The sequence below is a fragment of the Panthera pardus genome, unplaced genomic scaffold (assembly GCF_024362965.1).
Source record: "Panthera pardus isolate Hobbes unplaced genomic scaffold, ASM2436296v1 HiC_scaffold_2, whole genome shotgun sequence".
Taxonomy (NCBI): Eukaryota; Metazoa; Chordata; class Mammalia; order Carnivora; family Felidae; genus Panthera; species Panthera pardus.
This window is the reverse complement of record NW_026526765.1, coordinates 8,130,414-8,152,155: the sequence shown is the minus strand read 5'-3', so window position 1 is coordinate 8,152,155 and position 21,742 is coordinate 8,130,414. Positions and strand designations below refer to the sequence as shown.

The following is a 21,742-nucleotide window of genomic DNA, read 5'->3' as shown; positions in this document are numbered from 1 at the left end:
CCTGAAACACAGCACTCAAAAAGTACAATCCACAGTAAAGTCATTTCATGTGGAAGCAAACACCCCGCTGATGTCTGTTAGCCAATTGCCTCTCCCCAATTTCAGCACAATAACTAATATTCCAAACAGTAAATTCAGATCTCCCCATCTCTCTGTAAAATCTGGTTCAACACACTCAGAGGAAGGTTTGGCCATGTTTTAGAAAGATCTCTTTATTTTTTCTAAATGTTTATTTTTGAGTGAGTGAGAGAGTGAGAGAGTGAGAGAGTGAGAGAGTGAGAGAGTGAGAGTGAGAGAGAGAGAGAGAGAGAGAGAGAGAGAGAGAGAGGGTGAGGCAGAGAAACAGAGAATCCCAAGCAGGCTTCAGGCTCTGTTCTGTCTGCACAGAGCCCAATGCAAGGCTTGATCTCACAAACTGCAAGACCATGACCCTAGCTAAAATTAAGAGCTGAACACCCAACCAACTGAATTGCCCAGATGCCCCTAAAGTTATTGTTTTTAAAAGGAATCCTTATTGTTCAGAGATACATACTAAAATATGTACCAATGAAAATAAATGAGATTTGCCTTAAAAAGGATAGGGAGGTGGGGAACAAGAACACAGGTAAGAAATATCACGTAAAGGCCATGATTTGAAAATGAGTCAAACTAAGAGATATGAACAGGGGGCTTATTATACCTTTTTTTAATGTTTGAATTTGTCCATAATAAAAAATTAAAAAATAAAGAAAAAAGGAACATCTCACAAATTAAATCACTCTTTCTCACATACACATGCATTTGTGTGTTGAAAGCTGACATGTAGTTTTAAAAAAGATTTTCCTGGGGCGCCTGGGTGGCTCAGCCAGTTAAGCGTCCGACTTCGGCTCAAGTCATTATCTCATGGCTAGTGAGTCTGAGCCCCGCATAGGGCTCAGAGCCTGAAGCCTGCTTTGGATTCTGTTCTCCCTCTCTCTTTGCCTCTCCCCCGCTCACGCTCTCTCAAAAATAAATAAACATTTAAAAAAACATTTTTTTAATATTTTCCCAAAATTTTATACTTTTATTAAATATCTTTATGTGACCAGTTATAACCCCAAAACGCAATGCAAACTTCTAAAGAACTTACTTGGTGTGAAAGCAAATCTGTGCTTGCATAATTCACAGTATTCTTTTCGACTGTGTTTCAGCCACTGAACTAAGCTGCAATCAAAAATACATTAATAAGCATAGTACTTACAGCAAAGAAACTTTAAGGTTTCACTGAAAGCCAACATTCTATTTTATTAAAATTTTATATATCATAGAGCTTTTACAATTCTGACAGGTTCATATTTATAACATTTTTTAGCTTTTTATAACTTCATACTGACAGTCCAAAACTATAACAAATAAAAATATGTATTTCTATTACTAAAAAAGTTCAGTTAACTAAATTGTAATCTCCTCAAAGCTAGCCTTGAATATAAAAGAATCTCCAAGCATCAACATCAGTTCTAACACTGGTCTGATAATATTGTTACCCTAGGCAGCTAGGTCTGAATCCTGGTTGTCACTAAGTGGTTGGCTGAGTGACCTAGAAAAGGGTACTTAACCTTTCCGTGTTCGTTTCCTCATGTGCATAACAATAAAAATATTCCACCTCATGGTTCTAAGATTTAAATGAATTGCGTACAAGCACTGAGAACCACCGGGCACAAAGCACTGCATGAACGTAAGCTATTATCACAACAAGTAGAATCCGAAAACCTCCATACTGCCAATGAACAAAATAAGCTCTCTGTGGCAGAAATAAACAGGTACTCATATGCACCTGGAAAACAATACCCAAATGACAGGGTATGGTAATTATGAATATAGTTAATTTCTAAATTTTCAGAATAAAAGTTTTAAAAAATAATTATAGAGAAAGTTCACTGAAAGAATCCCCTTCATTATATAAATGACAACACTGAAGCTCAGACATAAAATTTTCTGTAAGGATGACTCACCATTCTTGATGGATGAACTTAATACTGCCGGTACATACACAAGGATGATAAAGAGGTTTCTCGGGTGTTCCTTCTGACCGACACACTCTACATATGTCTGTGAACGAAAAAGATAAATTGAATTATCTTTCTTTATAACTTAAAAAAAAAAACAGAACACTTGGCATCCGACTTCGGCTCAGGTCACGATCTTATGGGTTCAAGCCCCGCGTTGGGCTCTGGGCTAACAGCTCAGAGCCTGGAGCCCCCTTCAGAGTCTGTCTCCCTCTCTCTCTCTGCCCCTCCCCCACTCACGCTCCGTCTCCCCCTCTCTCAAAAATAAACTTAGAAAAAAAAAAAAAAAACACGCAACCTCAAAGCAAAAATACTGTGTTAAAGCAAGAATCTGTCAGCAGCAGAGATGTAAAAGTGTGACTGTCATAATAAGTGTATTCAAAGCTAAAAAATTCCCTAATACATAGAAAGGTGAATTGCCCTTTTGATAAGAACTATTCTCCTAAAACTGCACTCTTCTGTAACTAACAAACGTTAAATAGAAATATGCAAAATCAGGTCACCACTGGTGTCCTAAGAGTTTTAAACTCCAATCCCGACAGTTTAAAGTCCTAAGTCCGGTCCTAACAGTTTAAACTCCACAAAAAACATATCCAAGGACCTGACACAGTAACAGCGGGCAGCATAGGAGACACCCCTTTAGCTTCACGTCACACCACCAGAGGTCTAAGGACACGCGCGCACACACACACGATCAGGGTGAGGGGGCACCCCAAAACCACAAAGGTGCCAGGCCAGAGAGAGGCAAGCTAGAGGTCACCTTAAGCAAAAGCCGCCAGAGCCCTGGACTGCCTGGTCGGCAGACCTTCACCCGGCCCCACCCCCACACGGCTCGCTGGGAGCACATCTGTCCGTCTTCTTGCCTGGGGCGGCCCCCGGGGTGCAGAGGAAGCGCCTCGCGCGAGCAATCCTCCCGGCTCCACAACACTCCCTCTGCAAGACCACCTATGGAAATTTGGCCGCAACTTTTACTTAGACCATCTTCTCTGAGATCTTCAGGGCCAAGTGCCCACCCCAAGTGGTAGATCTGAAAGGCGACAGGCAGTGTGTACTGGGGGCAGGGACTCAGGCAAACTTTCGACCTACCTTCTCACAGGGAATTTCTCGTGAATGGGGAGTAACTGCAACCCAAGCCCGTTATTAATGCATTTAACCAGTCCCCAGCACCCGTGGGACTAGGCTGCACATGAGCTAAGCAGGGTGGTAGTTGGTCCCCCACATTAAAAAGCACCGTGTTGCTCAATCTCGAGTGGCTGAATGCCACTTACCGAATACGAGGGGTTCTGAGGACTCAGGCTGGCTAACTGTTCAGCACGCTAATACCCCTGGTTATCAATAAGCCAGACAAATCACTGCCAACACAGAAAGGGCATATACCACCACCCGCGGAAGAGCTTTTGCCGTGCCGATTCTGTCTGCACAGGAGCCGGGAGGGGTTGTCCAGGTTGAGTCAAATCAAGCACACGCTCCAGGGTTGCGCCTTTCAGCTTCAGCACCACACCCTCCAGCTACCACCACTCAAAGGACTTTGGTTTCCTGGAAGCAGCCTGTGGGGTCATGAGAACAATGCTGGCGATGTGCATCTGTTTACAGCCAGAACCGCACCGGGTACTCGGATCCAAAGCCTCTTCAAACCTCCCACTTTCACCTTCATCCTTGATTAACGAAAACATCTTTGGCAAAAGTTTTCACTCTGGTCCGTCTTGCACCATTCTAAGACTTTGGGCTCTTGCGACAATATGAATGTCCCAACATTTCTGCCCAATCAGCCTCCGCAAAGTTCTGACACAAACAAAATAGAACCACACTAGAATTCCATGATTCCCGGGGCCGTATCCTGGCAGCTCAAGTCTGCTTTGAGTACTCTAATTTTCTCCAAACATACACCTCAGCCTAGGGAAACCAGGCTAAGAGCCAGGAGCTCACTAGAGGCAGGGGGTGGGGACCTGCAAGGACCCTGCGGTAGACCCACAGGGAAGCCGGAGATCCAATATCACACGAACATTTTAAGTACACCGAATTCGGGATCTGCACTGAAAGTGGGATTACTGCAGCTGCCAGCCAGCACCAGACTTGCCCTGCGACGGATCCTCCTCAAAGGATTTAAAATGGACTCATTCCAACTACAGGACCTCAAAAGAGACCAGTGTTGTTTTTCATCACTGCTCTCCCTGGTCGCAAGCAGGTCATCTGTGCATCTGTGGTCTTTCTTGGTTGGGGTATTTGACCATCAAGCTACATTTATGGTACCAAGTCTGGATTCCTGGTCGTGATGGTCGCCACTAAAGGCACTGGGACTGCTACCTAAAGTAGTTGACAGGTCCAAGAGACAGGCGACCGATCTGGGTTATCTAGAATCACCAGAGATGCTGGTGCCTATGGGCATCGATCAGTTCCACGATTATCAGAATTATCCAGGTATGAGCAGAATAAGCACTCAAAGCCATATGGAACATGACCACACCGGGCCACAAGTGCTAGGATGCCCGTGGATCGACTTTAGAGATAGGCATGTGCTACTGAGGGATTAATCAGGTAGGGTGGTTTGGGTGCAAACGTGGGTGAGCCAACGCAGACCCGAGGCAAAGCAGTCCCACCTCACCCTGTCTCCGCAGGCAGCTCTCAGGCAGTTGCAGAAGTAGGGCACAGCAGCAAAAGTGTGGCACGGAGTGTAATGCCATCAGGACACAGTGTAAAGGAAAGCAGCAGCAATACTGCTGCACCCACACAAATAAGGGTAGTTATGTCGCCCTCCAGAAACAAGGTGACTAAGGAGTGCCTCTGTGGGCACACTGCCGCCAACAGGATGCGGTGACAACGGGGAAGGGATACTCACATGTGTGCCAACAGTTGATGCCACTGGGCTCATCCTGCAATGGGGACCAGCCCCACAAGGACGGCGCAGCCCCCATGTGGCACGAGGACCGTGTATTGGCCAGACTGGGTGGGGCTCCTGAAAAGGAGCTGTAGCTCTGCGTTGACAGCGTGCAGCCTGCTTGAGATTCTCTCTTTCCCTCTCTGCCCCTTCCCAGTTCACTTTCTCTCAAAATAAAAACTTAAAAAAATGTAAAATAAAATGTGATAAAACTTTCACTGGCTATATCTTCATCAGGGGAAGAACGCAGAGTAACATTTAAAAAATATGTCTCAACATTCCTAAAAGCCTATTTCTGTGCACCACCAACAACCCAATTCTAATTTAAAAACCATTTATTCTAAATGACTTTAATATGGAACTTGGTCCAAAAAATACTACAAATCTCTTCTGCAGTACTGACCCTTTGTTTTCCCACATCATGAAGATGTGACTAAGTTTCGTTCAAAAGCACCTCATGTATAAATATTACCCTAAATGGAAAGGTGAAGATTGTTGGTATAAACTAGAATGGTGATAAGCCCTAGCTATAAAATACTTGTAAGGCCAACATTTGGCAGTTTAGCAGTCCCCAATCCCTGATTAGACTGTGTCATGGGCATAGCCACACCTTATTAGGGAACTGGAAGCTGGGAAAAGCTGCCAAACAGAAAGGCTGCACCTGCTCTCACTCTATATCCTCAATTAAATTTCCTTATCCAGTCTGTGTGTGGACTAGGAAGGAATGGAAGCTTCTTCCCTGTCAATCCGTGTTCCAGTAAAAAAAAAATCTGAATTAAGGCATAGGTATACAGAGCTAACATTTTTTCTGGAAGGATGCATAAGAATGAAGTCATTAGGAAAATGCAGTTAAAATCACACTAAGATGGTGATGGCTGCACAACAATTAAATGTGACTATATTTAATTCCAGTGAACTGTACACTTAAAAATGATTAGAATGGTAAATTTTGTTATGCATATTTCACTACAAAAAAATTTAAATCACAGTAAGATACCACTACATACCGATTAAAATGACAAAAAGGAAAAAAAATAAAACATTTTTACCATACGACCCAGCAATCCCATTCCTAGGTACTTAATAAAATGAAAATTTATGTTTGCATAAAGACCCACATGAATTTGTACAATGGCTTCATTCATAATTTCCCCTAACTGGAAACAACCAGTCCAAGCATTCCACAATTGGAGAACAGATAAACTGTGGTACATCTGATATTCTTTTCTACAACAGAATACTATTAAGCAATAAGAAGGAATGAAATAATGATATATACAACGATGTAAATAAATCTCAAATTAATTATATGTTAAGCAAAAGAAGCCAGACTGAAAAAAGCTCCATACTATATTATTCCATTTATGACATTCTAGAAAAGGTAAAACTACAGAGACAGAAACACATCAGTGGCTGCCAGGGTCTCTGGGGATGGGACTGCCCAAAAAAGGGAACAGGGGTATTTTGAGAAGTGGCTGAACTATTCCATACCTTGAATGTGCTAGCTACATGACTGTCTGCATTTGTCAAAAACTCATGGACATTACCATTGATAAATGGATAAAGATGTGTTGTAGGGGCGCCTGAGTGGCTCAGTCTGTCGGGCAACTGACTCTTAATTTTGGCTCAGGTCATAATCTCATGGTTTGTGGGTTTGGGCCCTGCGTGGGGCTCTGCAATGACAGTGGAGCCTGCTTGGGATTCCCTCCCTCCCTCCCTCTCTCTCTCTCTCCCCCTCAAAAATAAACAAACATTAAAAAAAAAAGAGAGAGACATGTTATATACACATACAATGATTGTTATTCAGCCATAAAAAAGAATGAAATCTTGCCATTTGCAACATATGAATGGATCCAGAGAGATTATAGCTAAGTGAAAAAAGTCAGAGAAAAACACATACCATATGATTTAACTCACATGTGGAATTTAAGAAACAAAACAAATAAAGAAAAAAAGAGAGAGACAAACCAAAGACAGCCTCTTAACTACAGAGAATAAACAGGTGGCTACCAGAGGGGAGGTAGGTGGGACGATGGGTGTTAGGTGAAGGGGATTAACAGTACACTTATCATGATGAGCACTAATATAGGAACCGTTGAATCACTATATTGTATACCTGAAACTAATATAACAGTGTATGTTGAACTACACTGGAATTAAAAAATTACACAAACTGACCCAGACCAAAAAAAAAAAAAACAAAAAACCCACGAACATTAAATAGTAAGGTAAATTAAAGTATCGTTTAAATAGTTTATTTGAAGAACAAATGGGAAAGTGTAATGACATGAAAAAAAGTTACTGTTCCCTCACTCAAATGTAGTCTGATGAAGTTGCATACTGAATCGTATCCCAACATGCACATTAATTTCATCCAGTCAGACAGGAACTAATGCCATTAGGGACTGTGGAAATCATCAGCGCTGGACATCAAATATTTCTGGCATTCCACTTTCTGGATAAATAATAGGACTGCCCTCCCTGCCACTCTGAAATTAGAAACGAAATACAAGCGAGAGTGACGTGTACCACTTCCGGGTAGACAACTCTGGGAGCTGACGAACGCAACTCACCACACTGCATTTTCCTGCCTTACTGCCTGTGGAGGCACACTGAGATGGAGCGCCCAGCAATCTAGGTTTCCACATGCCCACAGGAACCAGGGGCATCTCTCCCCAGCCCGTACCAGACATGATGCTCGGTGAGAAAGAAACCTCTGTGGCTTTAAGCTGCCGTGACTTCCGAGTTGTGCCTAAGACATGAGTTAGCCTATCCTGTTTCAGAAAGGGTCTCAGCAGCTTCGGGGGCGGGGGGAGCAACTAGAACACAACTACCACCAACACAGCAAGTCAAAGAAAGACTAACCTGTTCGTATACCAAAACCAATCACAGCAGCCAACGCCTCAACAGAATAATATGGCCAAGGTTATAAAACAATCAAGTCTGCATAAGGCACAGCCTGAGGCCCTTTAGTAAAACTGAAAGAATCAAGTTCTGTGGTAGAACAAGGCTCCCACCGGATTTACATGCAGCAAAACTACAAATCTTGTCAGGCCCAAGTAAAAACATCGCATTTTACTTGTTAGGAATGCAAACCTACTTAGAAACAGTGAAGAGAAACTCTTCCTGCCCTTTTTTCCCCCCTTCCCTCTCCCCAGGCTCTTCCCGCTTTTCAAAAGTAAATCTCTTCTGTTTAATCGTGTGGGAACTTTTGTGGCTTTATTTGAATACCTAATATCTTCACAAAAGCATACCTTTTAATAGCACAGAGCCTAGCTCAATAAATATAAAGGTGCGGTTTTTTTGGTTTTTTACTGAAAAACGTCAAATCCTTAGTAACTGAGTATGGAGATGGCCCAGGAAATGAGAGGGAGGGAGAAGAGAACAACCAGTAAGAAGAGTAGGTCACCAAGTTGGAGTCAGCTGTGGAAGTCAACACCCGTATTGGTTTGGCCCATCCCATCAATTTTTCTAGCCAATAATCCAGTCCACCAAATGTATCCTAAGCACCTACTACAGAAAAAAGAAGAGCTTTGGGTAGATGTCATTATTTTTAGGCTATCATCTACCTTGAATGTTTTTCCACATAAGATTTTTAAATGTTTGCACAATCCTTCAGGTAATCAACTAATGATAACTCAAAAAGCAAAGGGTCGGTAAATTATTAAAAGACTTTATTTTCCAGAACAAGTTTACATTTACAGAAAATCTGAGAAGACGGCGCAGTGTTCTCATATGCACAGCACCTAGTATCACGTTTTTAACACCTTACATTAGGATGGTACTTTTGTTTGCATCTAATGAACTAATATTCACACATTATCATAAACTAAAATCAACAGTTCATTCAGATTTCCTTTCTCTGCACCAAATGTCCTTTTTTTTCTTTGTTCCAAAATCCACCTGACGTTTATTTAGCTGCCATATCTCCTTAGCTTGGCTAAGATAGTTTCTCTCGGCTCTGGCAGTTTCTTAGGCTTTCCTTGTTTCTGATGACTTTGGTTGTTTTAAGGAGTACTGGGTAGGTATGTTGTAGGATGTCTTTTTCAGAATTTGTCTCATGTTTCCTCATGATTAGAATACGGGGCTATAGGTCTGAGGGAAGAAAATCACACAGGCAAAGTGCCATTTTCATCACATCATATTAAGGGTATATATCATTAACATGAATTATGATTGTTAATGTTGGCCTTGAGTCATTTGGCTGAAGTAACAAAGGATTTTTAATATCTGATTACCAATAAAATTTTACAATTAGTAGCTATGATCACAGTAAGCAAATATTAATATAGGATTGAAAAATATTACTCAAAATGTCAGTGAATAACCTACATACCCAAAACCAGGGGAATGGGTATATTAAATTGTGGTACATTCACTACATGGAATATAGAAAAATGCAGAATGTTAAGTAAACAAGACAGGAATAAAAACTGAAATAAAATACACACTGCACTTCCTACTAGGTAAAAATATCAGAATAGCCTAAAAGAGAAGATACAAAAAAAAAAAAAAAAAAAAAAAAAACAAACAAACAAACAAACCCAACATAGCCATTATAATTGGTTAGATGAGAACACTGGTGATTTTCTTGCCTTCCTTCCCCAAAGTTTCTAGTGCTTCACTGCCACTCTCTACCTGGAAAAGTTTGCCTATAAAAAAATGTACATAATTAGGTCTTGCAAACACAGGATTCAAAATCCTAATTCTACATATACCCCAAGGTTTAGTTATTTTCTCTCTCCAGATTACTTATTACAAAATGAACATTCACCTGTACTGTTGCTCTTGGAAGCCTGAAAACCACATTTTTTTGGCTTCTTTGCTGACTAGGCTTGAGTTGCATTCGGTCAACAAGAAGCACTTTTGCCGGAAAAGGTAAAGCCATTTCCTACTACTGGCTCTAAAAAAAGCAGTGGCAGCTACCTGCAGGTGCTGTGGACTCCTGCAGTAGTTAGAGATCCTGGTGGTGATTCTGCCAGCAGCACAGGCAGTGGCTCCAATGGCTTTAGGAGGGGTGGGCCAGGTATCAACGCATTCCCTCTCAGCTCCAGATTCGTTCTTCAGTATCCGTCCAGTGGTAAGAGAATGAATCCTTAAGCCTTTCTTTACACAAACATGTCAGTACAGGGTGCTGGAGGGACAAGGCAAGAGGGAGGAAGTGGTTTTCCGGCTCCTGCTGCACTGTCAGTAGGTCTGTTATAATGTCTACCTTTTTCACAATCCTACTGGTAAGAAGAACCCAATACACTCCAGGCCTTGTACCTAACAATGGTATCCAACTTCCTCTGCATGCCCATCCATCAACTCTGGCTTGCCTGCACCCCGGAGGGTTGCTTCCTGCTTGCCCAGAAACTGCAGACCAGCTCTGAACAACTCCACATTTCTCCAACGTCTGAACCACAGACGTGAGGGGGGCCCCATCAATTCAGAATGCGTCCCTACTTGGATAGACTCCCTCTTGTCCAAAGTACCCTTTACAGTATGCTTTACACCTTTATAGCTACGCTCTAACTGTAGCTTAATAATTCCTTCAACTTCCTCTGGCTAAATTACTGTGTGTTTTCTGTCTCCTCACTAGACCAAGACTGCAAAAAACAAACAAACAAAAAAACAGAAAAAAAAAAAAGAAAAAGAAAAAGAAGATTTAAAAAACCAAGTGGAAGTTTTAGAATTGGAAAACACAGGGAGTGTGGGCTCCTCATCCTGGACTTGAGCTCGACAGCAATGGCTACCACAAGAAACAGCACTTGTACAATTCTTTGGACTTGCCAGCTGGACTAGCTGTTTTTTCCTTCCATGGATCATGTTGTTTTTTGAAACATCATGTTTACCATGGGTAAAAAAAACTGAGAAAACAAAAACAAAAACAGTTATTCAGGTCTAGGTATTCGCAGACATTTTATCACAAAAGAATCAAGTGAGCCCAGGAGTGAAGGAAAACAACTAACGATATTTACTGCCAATGATAAAAATCAAACTTTCAGACAAAAATCATGATTTTAGAAAACTTGTATCCATCACAACGAGCATAACAGCCTCTCTAATACCTAAAAGGCTTTTCAAGACGAGGTAGGTGGTGACGTTAGTGAATGGAAGCTTTTCTACTACCATTTGGAAGATATGCAGAACTCAGTGACTATCTACCAAAAGATCAATACGTCATGCTACAAAACCATGCATGAGTAAAAAAATAACCCAATAGATTTTTAAAAATAGCTTTATTGAGGAATAAGTGACATTCAATAAAATGCACTTAAATATCACTTGGTACACTTGACGATGATAAAACGGTCACCACAACTGAAATAAGGTATCCATCACCACCAAAATTAACTCAAGTTCCTTGATAATCTCACTGTCCCACTCTCCTCTCCGCCCCATTCCTAAGCAAGTACCTACCTGCATTCCAGTACTTCGGATTAACTTGCATTCTCTAGAGTTTTATGTAAGTGGCACATACCCTGGCTTCTTCTTTCACTCATCCTAATTATTTTGAGATTCATCTATGGTGTTACGTGTATCAAAAGTTCATTTCTTTTTAGCACAGACTAGTATTCCACTGTATGGATGTGTCACCATTTGTTTATCCATTCGTCTGTCGATGGGCATTTGGGCTAGTGCAAGTTTTGGGATTTTACAAATAAAACTGCTATGTACGTGCACATACGAGTTTGTAGGCATTCATTTCTCCTAGTAAATCCCTAGGAGTGCTATGGCTGGATCATGTGTTAAGTGCATGTTTAATGTTCTAAGAAACCGCTACACTGATTTTCAAAGTGGCCGTACCATTTTACATTCCCACCAGCAGTACACAAAGCGCCGGCTGTTCCACATTCTCACCAACATTTGGTATGGTCGTCCTGTACAATTTCATCCTTCCTAACAGGTACACAATAGAGATACCTCATCGTAGTCTTCTTTTGTTAACAGCTTTATTTAAATACACAAATTATAAAGCTCAATTCAATCCGATGGTTTTTAATTTATGTGCAGAGTTATGCAACCAGTACCACAATCTAGTTTTTTAACAACTTCATCATCCCAAAAAGAAACCTTGTAACAATATATTAACAGTCACTCCTCATTCTTTCTCTTTATGTAGATTTGCCTATTTGGGATATTTCACACAATTTGAATCATATGAAATGTGGTGTTTCAGGACTAGCTTCTTTCACCTAGCATAATGTTTATGAGGTTCAGCCAAGTTGTAATACATACCAGTATTTCATTCCTTTGTATTTCCAAATGTTCCATTTTATAGATCTACCACATTTTACTTATCCATTCATCAGATAATAGACAACGGATTGTGACATTTTTAATCCTCTTGGGTATATACCTAGGAATGGAATTGGCAGCTCAGTTTAACTTTTTGAGGTTAATTAGCCACACTATCTACATTCTCACCAGAAATGAATGGAAGCTCCAATTTCTCCACAATCCCAACAACACTGATTATCCGTCCCTTTTGATTACACTCATTGTTGTGGGTGTGAATTCTTTCACTGTCATCTTGATTTGCATGTACCTAATGACCAGTGATGCTCCGCATCTTTTTATATGCTTACTAGCCATGTGCATATATCCTCTGGTGAAGTTTCCAAAATCTTTGGGCCATCTCTTAAACTGGGTCATTTGTGGGGCGCCTGGATGGCTCAATTGGCTAAGCGTCCGACTTTGGCTCAGGTCAAGATCTCGAAGTTCGTGAGTTCGAGCCCCTCATCAGGCTCTGTGCTGACAGCTGAGTCTGCAGCCTTCTGATTCTGTGTCTCCCTCTCTCTCTCCCCTCCCCCATTCACACTCAGTATCTCTCAAAAATAAACATTAAAAAAAAATTTTTTTAATTGGGTCATTTGTTTTCTTCTTGAGTTTTGAGAGTTTCTTATATACTCCAGTAAGTCCTTTTATCAGATATATGTTTTGCAAACATTTTCTGTGACATGTCCTCATTCTCTAAACAGTGATGAATTTTGATGCCATCCAATTTAACAATTTCTTCTTTTAGGGATCATGCTTTTAGTGTTGTACCTAAGAAATCTTAGCAGACTAACCCAAGATCACAAAGATTTTCTCCTATGTTCTTCTAAAACTTTCACAGGTTTTTCATTTATTTATTTTTTTTTTTTAATTTTTTTTTCAACGTTTCTTATTTATTTTTGGGACAGAGAGAGACAGAGCGTGAACGGGGGAGGGGCAGAGAGAGAGGGAGACACAGAATCGGAAACAGGCTCCAGGCTCCGAGCCATCAGCCCAGAGCCTGACGCGGGGCTCGAACTCACGGACCGCGAGATCGTGACCTGGCTGAAGTCGGACGCTTAACCGACTGCGCCACCCAGGCGCCCCTCACAGGTTTTTCATTTAGATCTAACATCCCTTTGAGCTAATTTTGGTACATGGTCCAAGAAATGCCTCAAACTTCATTTTCTGCCTTTGGACAGTCAATTATTCCAGCACCATTTGTTGAAAAACTATACTTTCTCCATGGAAATGCTTTTGTATCTTTTTTCTTTTCCTTTTTTTGAGGGGGGGAGGGGGGGGAGAGAGGGAGAGGGAGAGGGAGAGGGAGAGGGAGAGAGAGAGAGAGAGAGAGAGAGAGAGAGAATCCCAAGCAGGCTCCAGGCTCAGCACAGAGCCCGACACAGGGCTCGATCCCATGACCCTGAGACCATGACCTGAGCCAGACGCTCAACAGATGGAGCCACCAGGCACCCCTGCTTTTGTATCTGGATTAGTAAAAAAATCAATTGTCCATATACGTATGAGTCTATTCCTGGACTATCCTGAGCCATCAGACCAATGGATTTGAATTTAAGTTGATTTAATTTTTAAAAGGTGATATATATGTTTTCAGATGTAATACTGCTTAAAGAAACTACTACTTGTCAACTTTTGGCATAGTATCAAAGGATATCAAAAATTACCTGAAAATATACCTCCCTTTTCAAATTACCTGTGTGAAGCCAAATTTTCTTCATACACTTTAACCAAAACATATGGCAAGAGGAACTACAGAGGCAGAGATGTGAATCCAATTGTCTTGTAAGAATCCAGGCATAAAAGAGATTGGCAAAAAATTCAAACAATGATACTCTTCTCACTGAGGTTTTTGTCTTGGAAAATACATTTATCATGAAGTTATTTTTATTAACATGTATGGTATTTAAAGTTCTGTTTTCATTTCTAGTAGAGTAAAAAGATAACCCCTACATAAACAAAAGTCCTGGGGCACCTGGGTGGCTCAGTCGGTTGAGCGTCCGACTTCAGCTCAGGTCACGATCTTGCGGTCCGTGAGTTCGAGCCCCACATCGGGCTCTGGGCTGATGGGTCAGAGCCTGGAGCCTGCTTTCGATTCTGTGTCTCCCTCTCTCTCTGCCCCTCCCCCGTTCATGCTCTGCCTCTCTCTGTCTCAAAAATAAATAAACATTAACAAAAAAAATTTAAAAATAAATAAAAAATAAAATAAAAAATAAATAAACAAAAGTCCTATGGGTCCTCAGTATTTAAGAGTGTAAAAGGAGGGGCGCCTGGGTGGTTCAGTCAGTTAAGCGTTCAACTCTTGATTTCGCTCAGGTCATGATTCCAGGTCATGGGATTGAGCCTCTGCTTAAGATTCTCTCATGGGGTACCTGGATGGCTCAGTCGATTAAGCGTCCAACTTCAGCTCAGGTCATGATCTTGAAGTTCACAAGTTTGAGCCCTGCATCAGGCTCTGTGCTGACAGCTCAGAGCCTACAGCCTGCTTCTGATTCTGTGTCTCCCTCTCTCTCTGCCCTTCCCTGCTTGTGTCCTTGCTCCCTCTCTCTCTCTCTCTCTCTCAAAAATACATAAAAACATTAAACACACACACACACACACACACACACTCTCTCTCTCTCTCTCTCTCTCTGTCCCTCTCTCCTGATCACTCTCTCTAAAATTTAAAAAAAAAAAAAAAGTGTAAAGGAATCCTAAGTCCAATGGTCTACAAGCTGTTCCGTTTAATAAAAGTGCCTCTGAGGAACTTTGAAATGGCTAAGAATGGGGGAATTCAATATTTGATAAATGGAGAAGAAAGAGACAAGGAACCTCCAAATCTTCTATCTCAAAAGTGCTATAATAGAATTACACACTAAAAATACTAAATTTGATTGTATACAAATTATACCTTATTAACCTATCAGTACAGAATACACAAGTGGAAGCAGGGAAGTGAGAGAGAAAAGTAAAAAAGACATTGTAATTAAGTTCAGTTATAAGAAATAAGTGTACAGAAAATGTTCCATGTCTTCCAAGCCTTCAAGAATTTATGCCTGTTATGGACTCAATTGTGTTGTTTCCACCAGCTCTACCAAAATTCATAAACTGATGTCCTAACACCTAGAACCTCAGAATGACTGTATTTCTAGACAGGGTATTTAAGGAGATAATTAAGTTAAAAAATAAGATCATTCGGATGGGCCCTAAGTCAACACGAGTGGTGCCTCTGTAAAAACAAGATTAGGGCACAAACATGCAAAGAGAGAAAACCATACAGAAGGCACAAGAAGAAGACACAAATCTGCAAGCAAGGAGAGAAGCCTCAGAAGAAACCAGCCCTGCAGACACCTTGGTATCAAACTTCTGGTCTCCAGAACTGAGAAAATAACCCTCTATTAAGTCACCCAGTCTGTGATCCTTTGTTATGGCACCTGTTGAAAACACAATATCCAAAACTGAATTCATCTCTTCCCATTCAGAGCTAATGAAACTACACTAGAAATCATTCTTAAATCTTCCTTCCTATATCACCTCATCAATCACTCTTTTCTATTAATTCTACCCTGATCTGTTTCTTCTTTCTCATTCTTTCCATTTCCACTGCCTGAATGTAAACCCCTATATAATATCTTGCCCAGCCCACTGCAATAGCATTCTAAAATATAGTCTGAATTAATCAGTTTTCCCTTGGGGTCTTACTTCCTGTCACCTTTTTAAGAACACTCTCCATTCTACTTGTATTATACTAAAAATAAGCAATCTTCATGTCCTTACAGGAGAGAAGTAAAGCCCAACTAAAATAAGCCTGGTCTGGAAGAGGATACCCAGGTAGCTCAACATTAATCACTCACAGCATTCCAGCCCAGAAGATATTCTAGTTCAACAATGGAGGAAACAACTTTTGGGATGTCTGCCCTGAATCGAGAATGGACACTGACAGCCATGACTTTTATTCTTTTCCTTTTTACTGAACTATAACTGACATATAACATTACTTCTGAGTGTATGACATAAAGATTCAATATATGTAACATGTGAAATGACCACAGTAACTCTAGTTAAGTCCATCACTACACGTAATTTTTTTCCTGTGATAAGAACTTTTAAGATCTACTCTGTTAACAACTTTCACATATATAACATAGTATTGACTATTGTTATGGGGCTGTATACTACATCTCCAGGACTTGTAACTGCTGGTTTGTAGCTTTTGGCATGATTTTTACTTTTCCATCATCTTTCCCACCATCACACAGCCACCTGGATCATGGGTAGGCACCTGATCCCACATGGACCAATCAGATTCTAGCTCCCAGAAATTTGGATTTAAGATTAAGTTGATGAGGAAAAAGATCTATCTATTCACGGAAATAGCCATGGACACAATGGCAAGACAATTTATGCCTCACCTCTGCGAAAAACCCTCCCTATCTCACAACAGAAGTAAAGTCCTACATACCCGTTCTGCTTCTACACTGGTCCCATGATCTCTGACCTCATATTTTACTTACTCTTCCCCCAACTCATTCACTCCATTGTAGCTACACTGGTCTCCTGACACACTCCCATCTTAGAGAGTTCACACTGGCTATTCTCTCTGCCTAGAATTCTCTGTGCACAGAGTATTTGCATATCCAACTCCCTCTCTTCGCTCCTTCTCAGTGAGGCCTTCCTTCACTGCCATAGTTAAAACTGAAATCCCGTCCTCCCACCCTGGCACACCTTATTCCCTCCAGATTTACTCTTCTCCACAACATTTATAACCTTCCAGCTATGCCATATAATTTATTTTCTGTCATCCCTTCCTCCCCTACCAAGCCAAAAGCAAGAATGTAAACTCTATGAAATGAGGGATTTTGTCTATTTTGTTCTCTGCCTAGCCCAAGCGCATAAAATAGTGCCTGGCTTCTAACAGGTGCTCAAATAAACATTTGTCAAATAAGTGCATGTCTGCTTGGTGATAAGCCTGCCAATGCAGTGAAAGCTGATCTGTGGTGAGAAGAATGAAGCAGACTTGTCTGGAAGCAGAGATGAAAGACCATGTGGTTCTAGAAAGATGGTAACTAGCTGTCTGGTTCTGACAACTTCCCATACTTCTAACTCCTTTCTTCCAAAGCTATGTCATCTCAAGTTTTTGCCATAGTAAATATATAACACGATCGACTGCAATACACTTTCAAATTTATACCCTCCCAATGTTTCACAAAGCATATAAAATAAGTGCTTTGGCATTCCATAAACAAATTGCTGATAAGATTTTCAACTGTCTTCTGCTAGTGTAAGTAGTAATTTAGCAAAATAAAAAAATCAGGTCTGTATCACTGGACCGAAATGATAACACTCTACTATGGCAAAATGTATTTAGTATCTTTATGAGGGTTTCATACATCAATACTTGCTTCCAACATCCATTCCAACAGCGTGGTGTTTTTCCTTTTAAGAAATGTATATCCTTGAGGGGCTGTGTAAGTTAAGTGTGCGACTTTGGCTCATGTCATGATCTCATGGGTTCATGAATTCAAGCCCTGTATCAGGCTCTCTGATGTCAGCGCGGACACCACTTTGGATACTCTGTGCCCCCTTCTCTTCTCTCTCTGCCCCTCCCCCGCTGGTTCTCTCTCTCTAAATAAACATTTTTTTAAATGTATATCCTTGAGCAAAAGACATATATTTTTTTTGAAACCAAAAAATCTCAGTGCATTGCAGGATCAGACTCCTAATCCATAAAATGAGGAAGCTGTGTATCTAAGGTATCCTCTTACATTTAAAGACTTGATGATAGCAGTTTACATAACATATCTCCACTCATACAAAATACATACAAAAAACAATATGAATGACTCACACATCCTCTGTTATGAAACTAGATCATAAACCTGTTGATTTTACAAAAACAAAATTTAATACCCCAAACACTTTTTAGAGATCTTTAAAATCTAGCAAACACTTATTATGAAGGGCCAAAATCCATCTAGCAAATTATCAGTTTTCTAACAGACTTTAGTACTGTTTACCACAAATACAAAACATTCTGAGCATTACAACATCATCTGTGATACCCTAGAGGAAAGCGACATGCCATTTTTAAAAAAATTTTTTTAACGTTTATTTATTTTTGAGACAGAGAGAGACAGAGCGTGAACAGGGGAGGGGCAGAGAGAGAGGGAGACACAGAACCTGAAACAGGCTTCAGGCTCTGAGCTGTCAGCACAGAGCCCAACACGGGGCTCGAACTCACGGACCGTGAGATCATGACCTGAGCCGAAGTCGGATGCTTAACCAACCAAGCCACCCAAGCACCCCTCGACATGCCATTTTTAAAGGAGGTTAGAGTTACACACTGTATAGTTGGTATTTTAATTACATTCTTCATCTTTGCTCAGATTAACATACTAAAAATAGAAAAGTAAACATTATCAGTGTTTTTAAAAATAAATGACAATTTTTAAAAATTTAATTTTCTTTACATTTTTTTGGTAATTTTCTTTCATTTTTACTGTGTCTTACAGAAAAACTGTTTCTTTTATAGTCAGATAAAAAAAAAAAAAACCCAATTGCATTTTAAGAAATAATCTGTAATAACTAGTTTAGCAAACAGAGCAGTTGTTTCCAAACTTTTTTTCACTTTATCATGAAATAATTCTCTATAACCCTCTCTTTCCTTTCAATGTTTTTCCAAGTTAAATTTAAATTAATTTTGAAAATTTGAGATTTCTGATTTGGAATTTAGCAAAAGTGAGCAGGAAAAGTACTAAAATTCACTTTCATTTCATGAATAATAGCTTCATAAAACAAATGCCCAAAAAAAGGTTCTGTCAAAATATGTAAATGATTCATCCTATAAAGGGAGTGACAAAAATAAGTTATTTATTATCTATTTTAACCACAGGGTCTAACAGACCTGAGTCTGAATCTTACCTCTGATATGCGCTACCTAGATGACCCTGGGCAAGTCACGGAATCATACCAACCCGACCCCTCACCTCAACCCCCCCCCCCACACTCCCCCTTTCCTCTCTGTGAAGAGTGGATACCCTAAAAATGTGGAGAGAAGTAAAGAAGATGTGTATAAAGTGTTCAGTAAACACATGCCACACACACGTACTCAATACTAGTTATTTCAATAAGAAACAGTGTTCAAGTCAGTAAATAAAAATCATTCATGCCTTACCCTGATTATAATTTTACAAGGAAAAACAATGTTGAAGCACTGGAAGTACGTTGAAAATCATCCTTTCATGATTCCATATAAACCTCCAGATTGTGCAATTCCTGATTTACCACTAACTATAGCACCAGAAGTGTAGGCAAGTACTAAGCGCCCAGGCTCAAAGAATGGAATTTAGGGCTGCCAGCACACATCGAGTGATAAATAAATAAATACGTGCCTTACTAGATTGAGTCATTAAAATGTGAATCCGAAATGACGTAAAATCTTTGCAGATGGAAATTCACACACAAGGACCATCTGTCAAAAACAAAGTGATTCCTAACCTCTCAGCAGCTTTACTATTTTTTTCCAAGGGAATCTCCTGTGGCGACCAGCTTCACTCCCTGGGTGTAATAAACACAACGGAGACATAATGGAAGGAAACCTCTATTGGTAATCAGAGTATCTGGGCTGAAAATCTCTTACAAGTGTGTGAAACGTGGACCAGCTGTTAAAACAACTAAGCCTGAATTTCCACACCTATACCTACCTACTCCACCCGACCACTATGAGGATCAAAGGTAAAGGCACGTGGGTAGGCTCCGTAAGCCATCACACACAAATGTCATCACAGCCTAGCTTCTTATTATCCAATGAAAGATTTATTTAAGAAATGATGAGTCAAGTTCCACCAATTCTTCACATACACTAAGATCTTAAACTTTTTATCACCATTGCATGCCATGGTAGCGCTCCACGATTTTCATCCAAAACCACCCAAATCGCAATCCATTAAGGCTGCAAGACATACCCCCACATAAAGCCACTCAAACGCATCAGGGCATCTTCACTGATAACCAAACCATCAAGAAACAGGATAGTGTAGTAATTTCCTCTACAGACACACTGAATTATTTGCTCGATTCTAAAAAGATAAAACCGCTTTAAAGTGAACCCACCCTACCCTTCGGTGGATAAGCAAACGCATTTCCACACCCCTAGATGTTTATACCTCACGTATTCAGTTTCCACGGGTTAACAAACAGCCGTATCCCAAACCCACACTCACAAAACAAAGCACACAAACCCCCGCTTACTGGTGTCAGGGACTGGACACAAAATCAACTACACCGAAACAAAAGAATTCCGAACAATCTCCCTCCTCCTAATAACCTCGCTGGACCTTACTCTTCCACGTTTACTAAACAAATTATTTGGGGGCAGGGACGCACAGGGCAAGGTTCTTAAATAGGGGTCAGTCAACCGCACTCAGCCGTCACCTGGCGGGGCATTTTTCGCGAAGTTTCAGAGTCAACAAAGAAGTTTTGTCGTCAGGGGACAGGGCCTGTACAGCAATAGGCGAAACGACAATAAGGAAGACAAAACCGAGTGGGGGATGGGCGTGGAATACGCCCCCGTACTTCGGGCGGCGACCACTGCAGGTCCCCCGGGGACGTGGGGGGGGGGGGGGATGGAGGAGCAGGGAGGCCGCGCCAGCCCGGAGCCCCGCAGCCCCGCGCCCCCGGCAGGTTCCCGCCCCCCGCGCGCACGGGCGGGAAACGGTGGGGGGCGCCGAGGGGTCACCTTCGGCTCCCCCCCCACCCCCCCGCCCAGCTCCGCGCGGTCCGCCGCCCCTCGAGCCGGCTCCTCGGCGGGCAAACGGCCCGGGCGCTGGCCCCGCCGGTCACCGCGCTCCCCCGCCCCGAGGGGAGGCGCCCCCGCCGCGCCGCCCGGGCCCGTCGCCCGTCTCGGGCGCCGCGGCCAGAGCGCGGGCCTGGCCCGAACCCAGGCGCCGGTGCAAGGGCGCGGGCGCCGCCGCTTACCTTCCTCGGCGGTGTCCATCTTGTCTGGGGGGGCGGCGGTGACGCAGCCGCGAGGCACCCGCGGCCGGGGCCGGAGCCTTCCGGCCCGGGCGGGGAGGGAGGGAGGGAGGGGGAGGAGGGAGGAGGGAGCGGAGCCGGGCCGGGCAGGTGCGTGTGCTCAGGTGCGAGAGAGGAAACGAGAGGAAGGAGAGAGGGGGAGAGGGAGAGGGAGACAGGCTGACAGAAAGCGGCCGCGAGAGGGGAGGGGGAGGGGCGGGGAGATCGGGGCGGAGAGGCCGGGGCGGGGCGCCGGGCGGAAGGGGCGGGAGCGCCCCCAACGACGCGCGCCGTCACTTCCGCCGCCGGCGGCCTCCGGGACGGTGAGGGTCGGGCGCGGGCGGGGCTGCGACTGCCCGGGCTACGGGCCACCTGGGTCTCGTCGTGGGCGGCGTGGCTGAAACCTAAGCAGGAGCCGAACTCTGGTGGCACCGAGGGCGGCGACAAAAAAGGAACAGAGCCGGGAGGAGGGGGGGCGGGGCAGCGTGAGCGAGCGCGGCGCGGACCGGACCGCGGTGCACAACAGAGGCTCGTTTCTGGGTGGCTTAAGGATCCTCTGGGTGAAAGAAAACACAGGTTCTGCGCCCCCTCTCCC

At 42.4% G+C, this 21,742-nt stretch overlaps 1 protein-coding gene across 2 annotated transcripts in view; it reads right to left on the bottom strand.

Annotated features, from left to right (window-relative positions):
• MARCHF6 (membrane associated ring-CH-type finger 6) overlaps nt 1–21,377 on the bottom strand; it is a 75,726-nt gene extending 54,349 nt beyond the window's left edge. For both annotated transcript variants that reach the window (XM_053906878.1, XM_053906879.1), the window contains exons 1-3: nt 21,112–21,377; nt 1,971–2,067; nt 1,109–1,182 (exon numbers count right to left, since the gene is read on the bottom strand). In XM_053906878.1, coding sequence (XP_053762853.1) covers nt 1,109–1,182; nt 1,971–2,067; nt 21,112–21,130 — 190 coding nt within the window. In that variant the 5' untranslated portion in view covers nt 21,131–21,377. The remainder of the gene's footprint in view (nt 1–1,108; nt 1,183–1,970; nt 2,068–21,111) is intronic.
• Nucleotides 21,378–21,742: the final 365 nt, after the last annotated feature.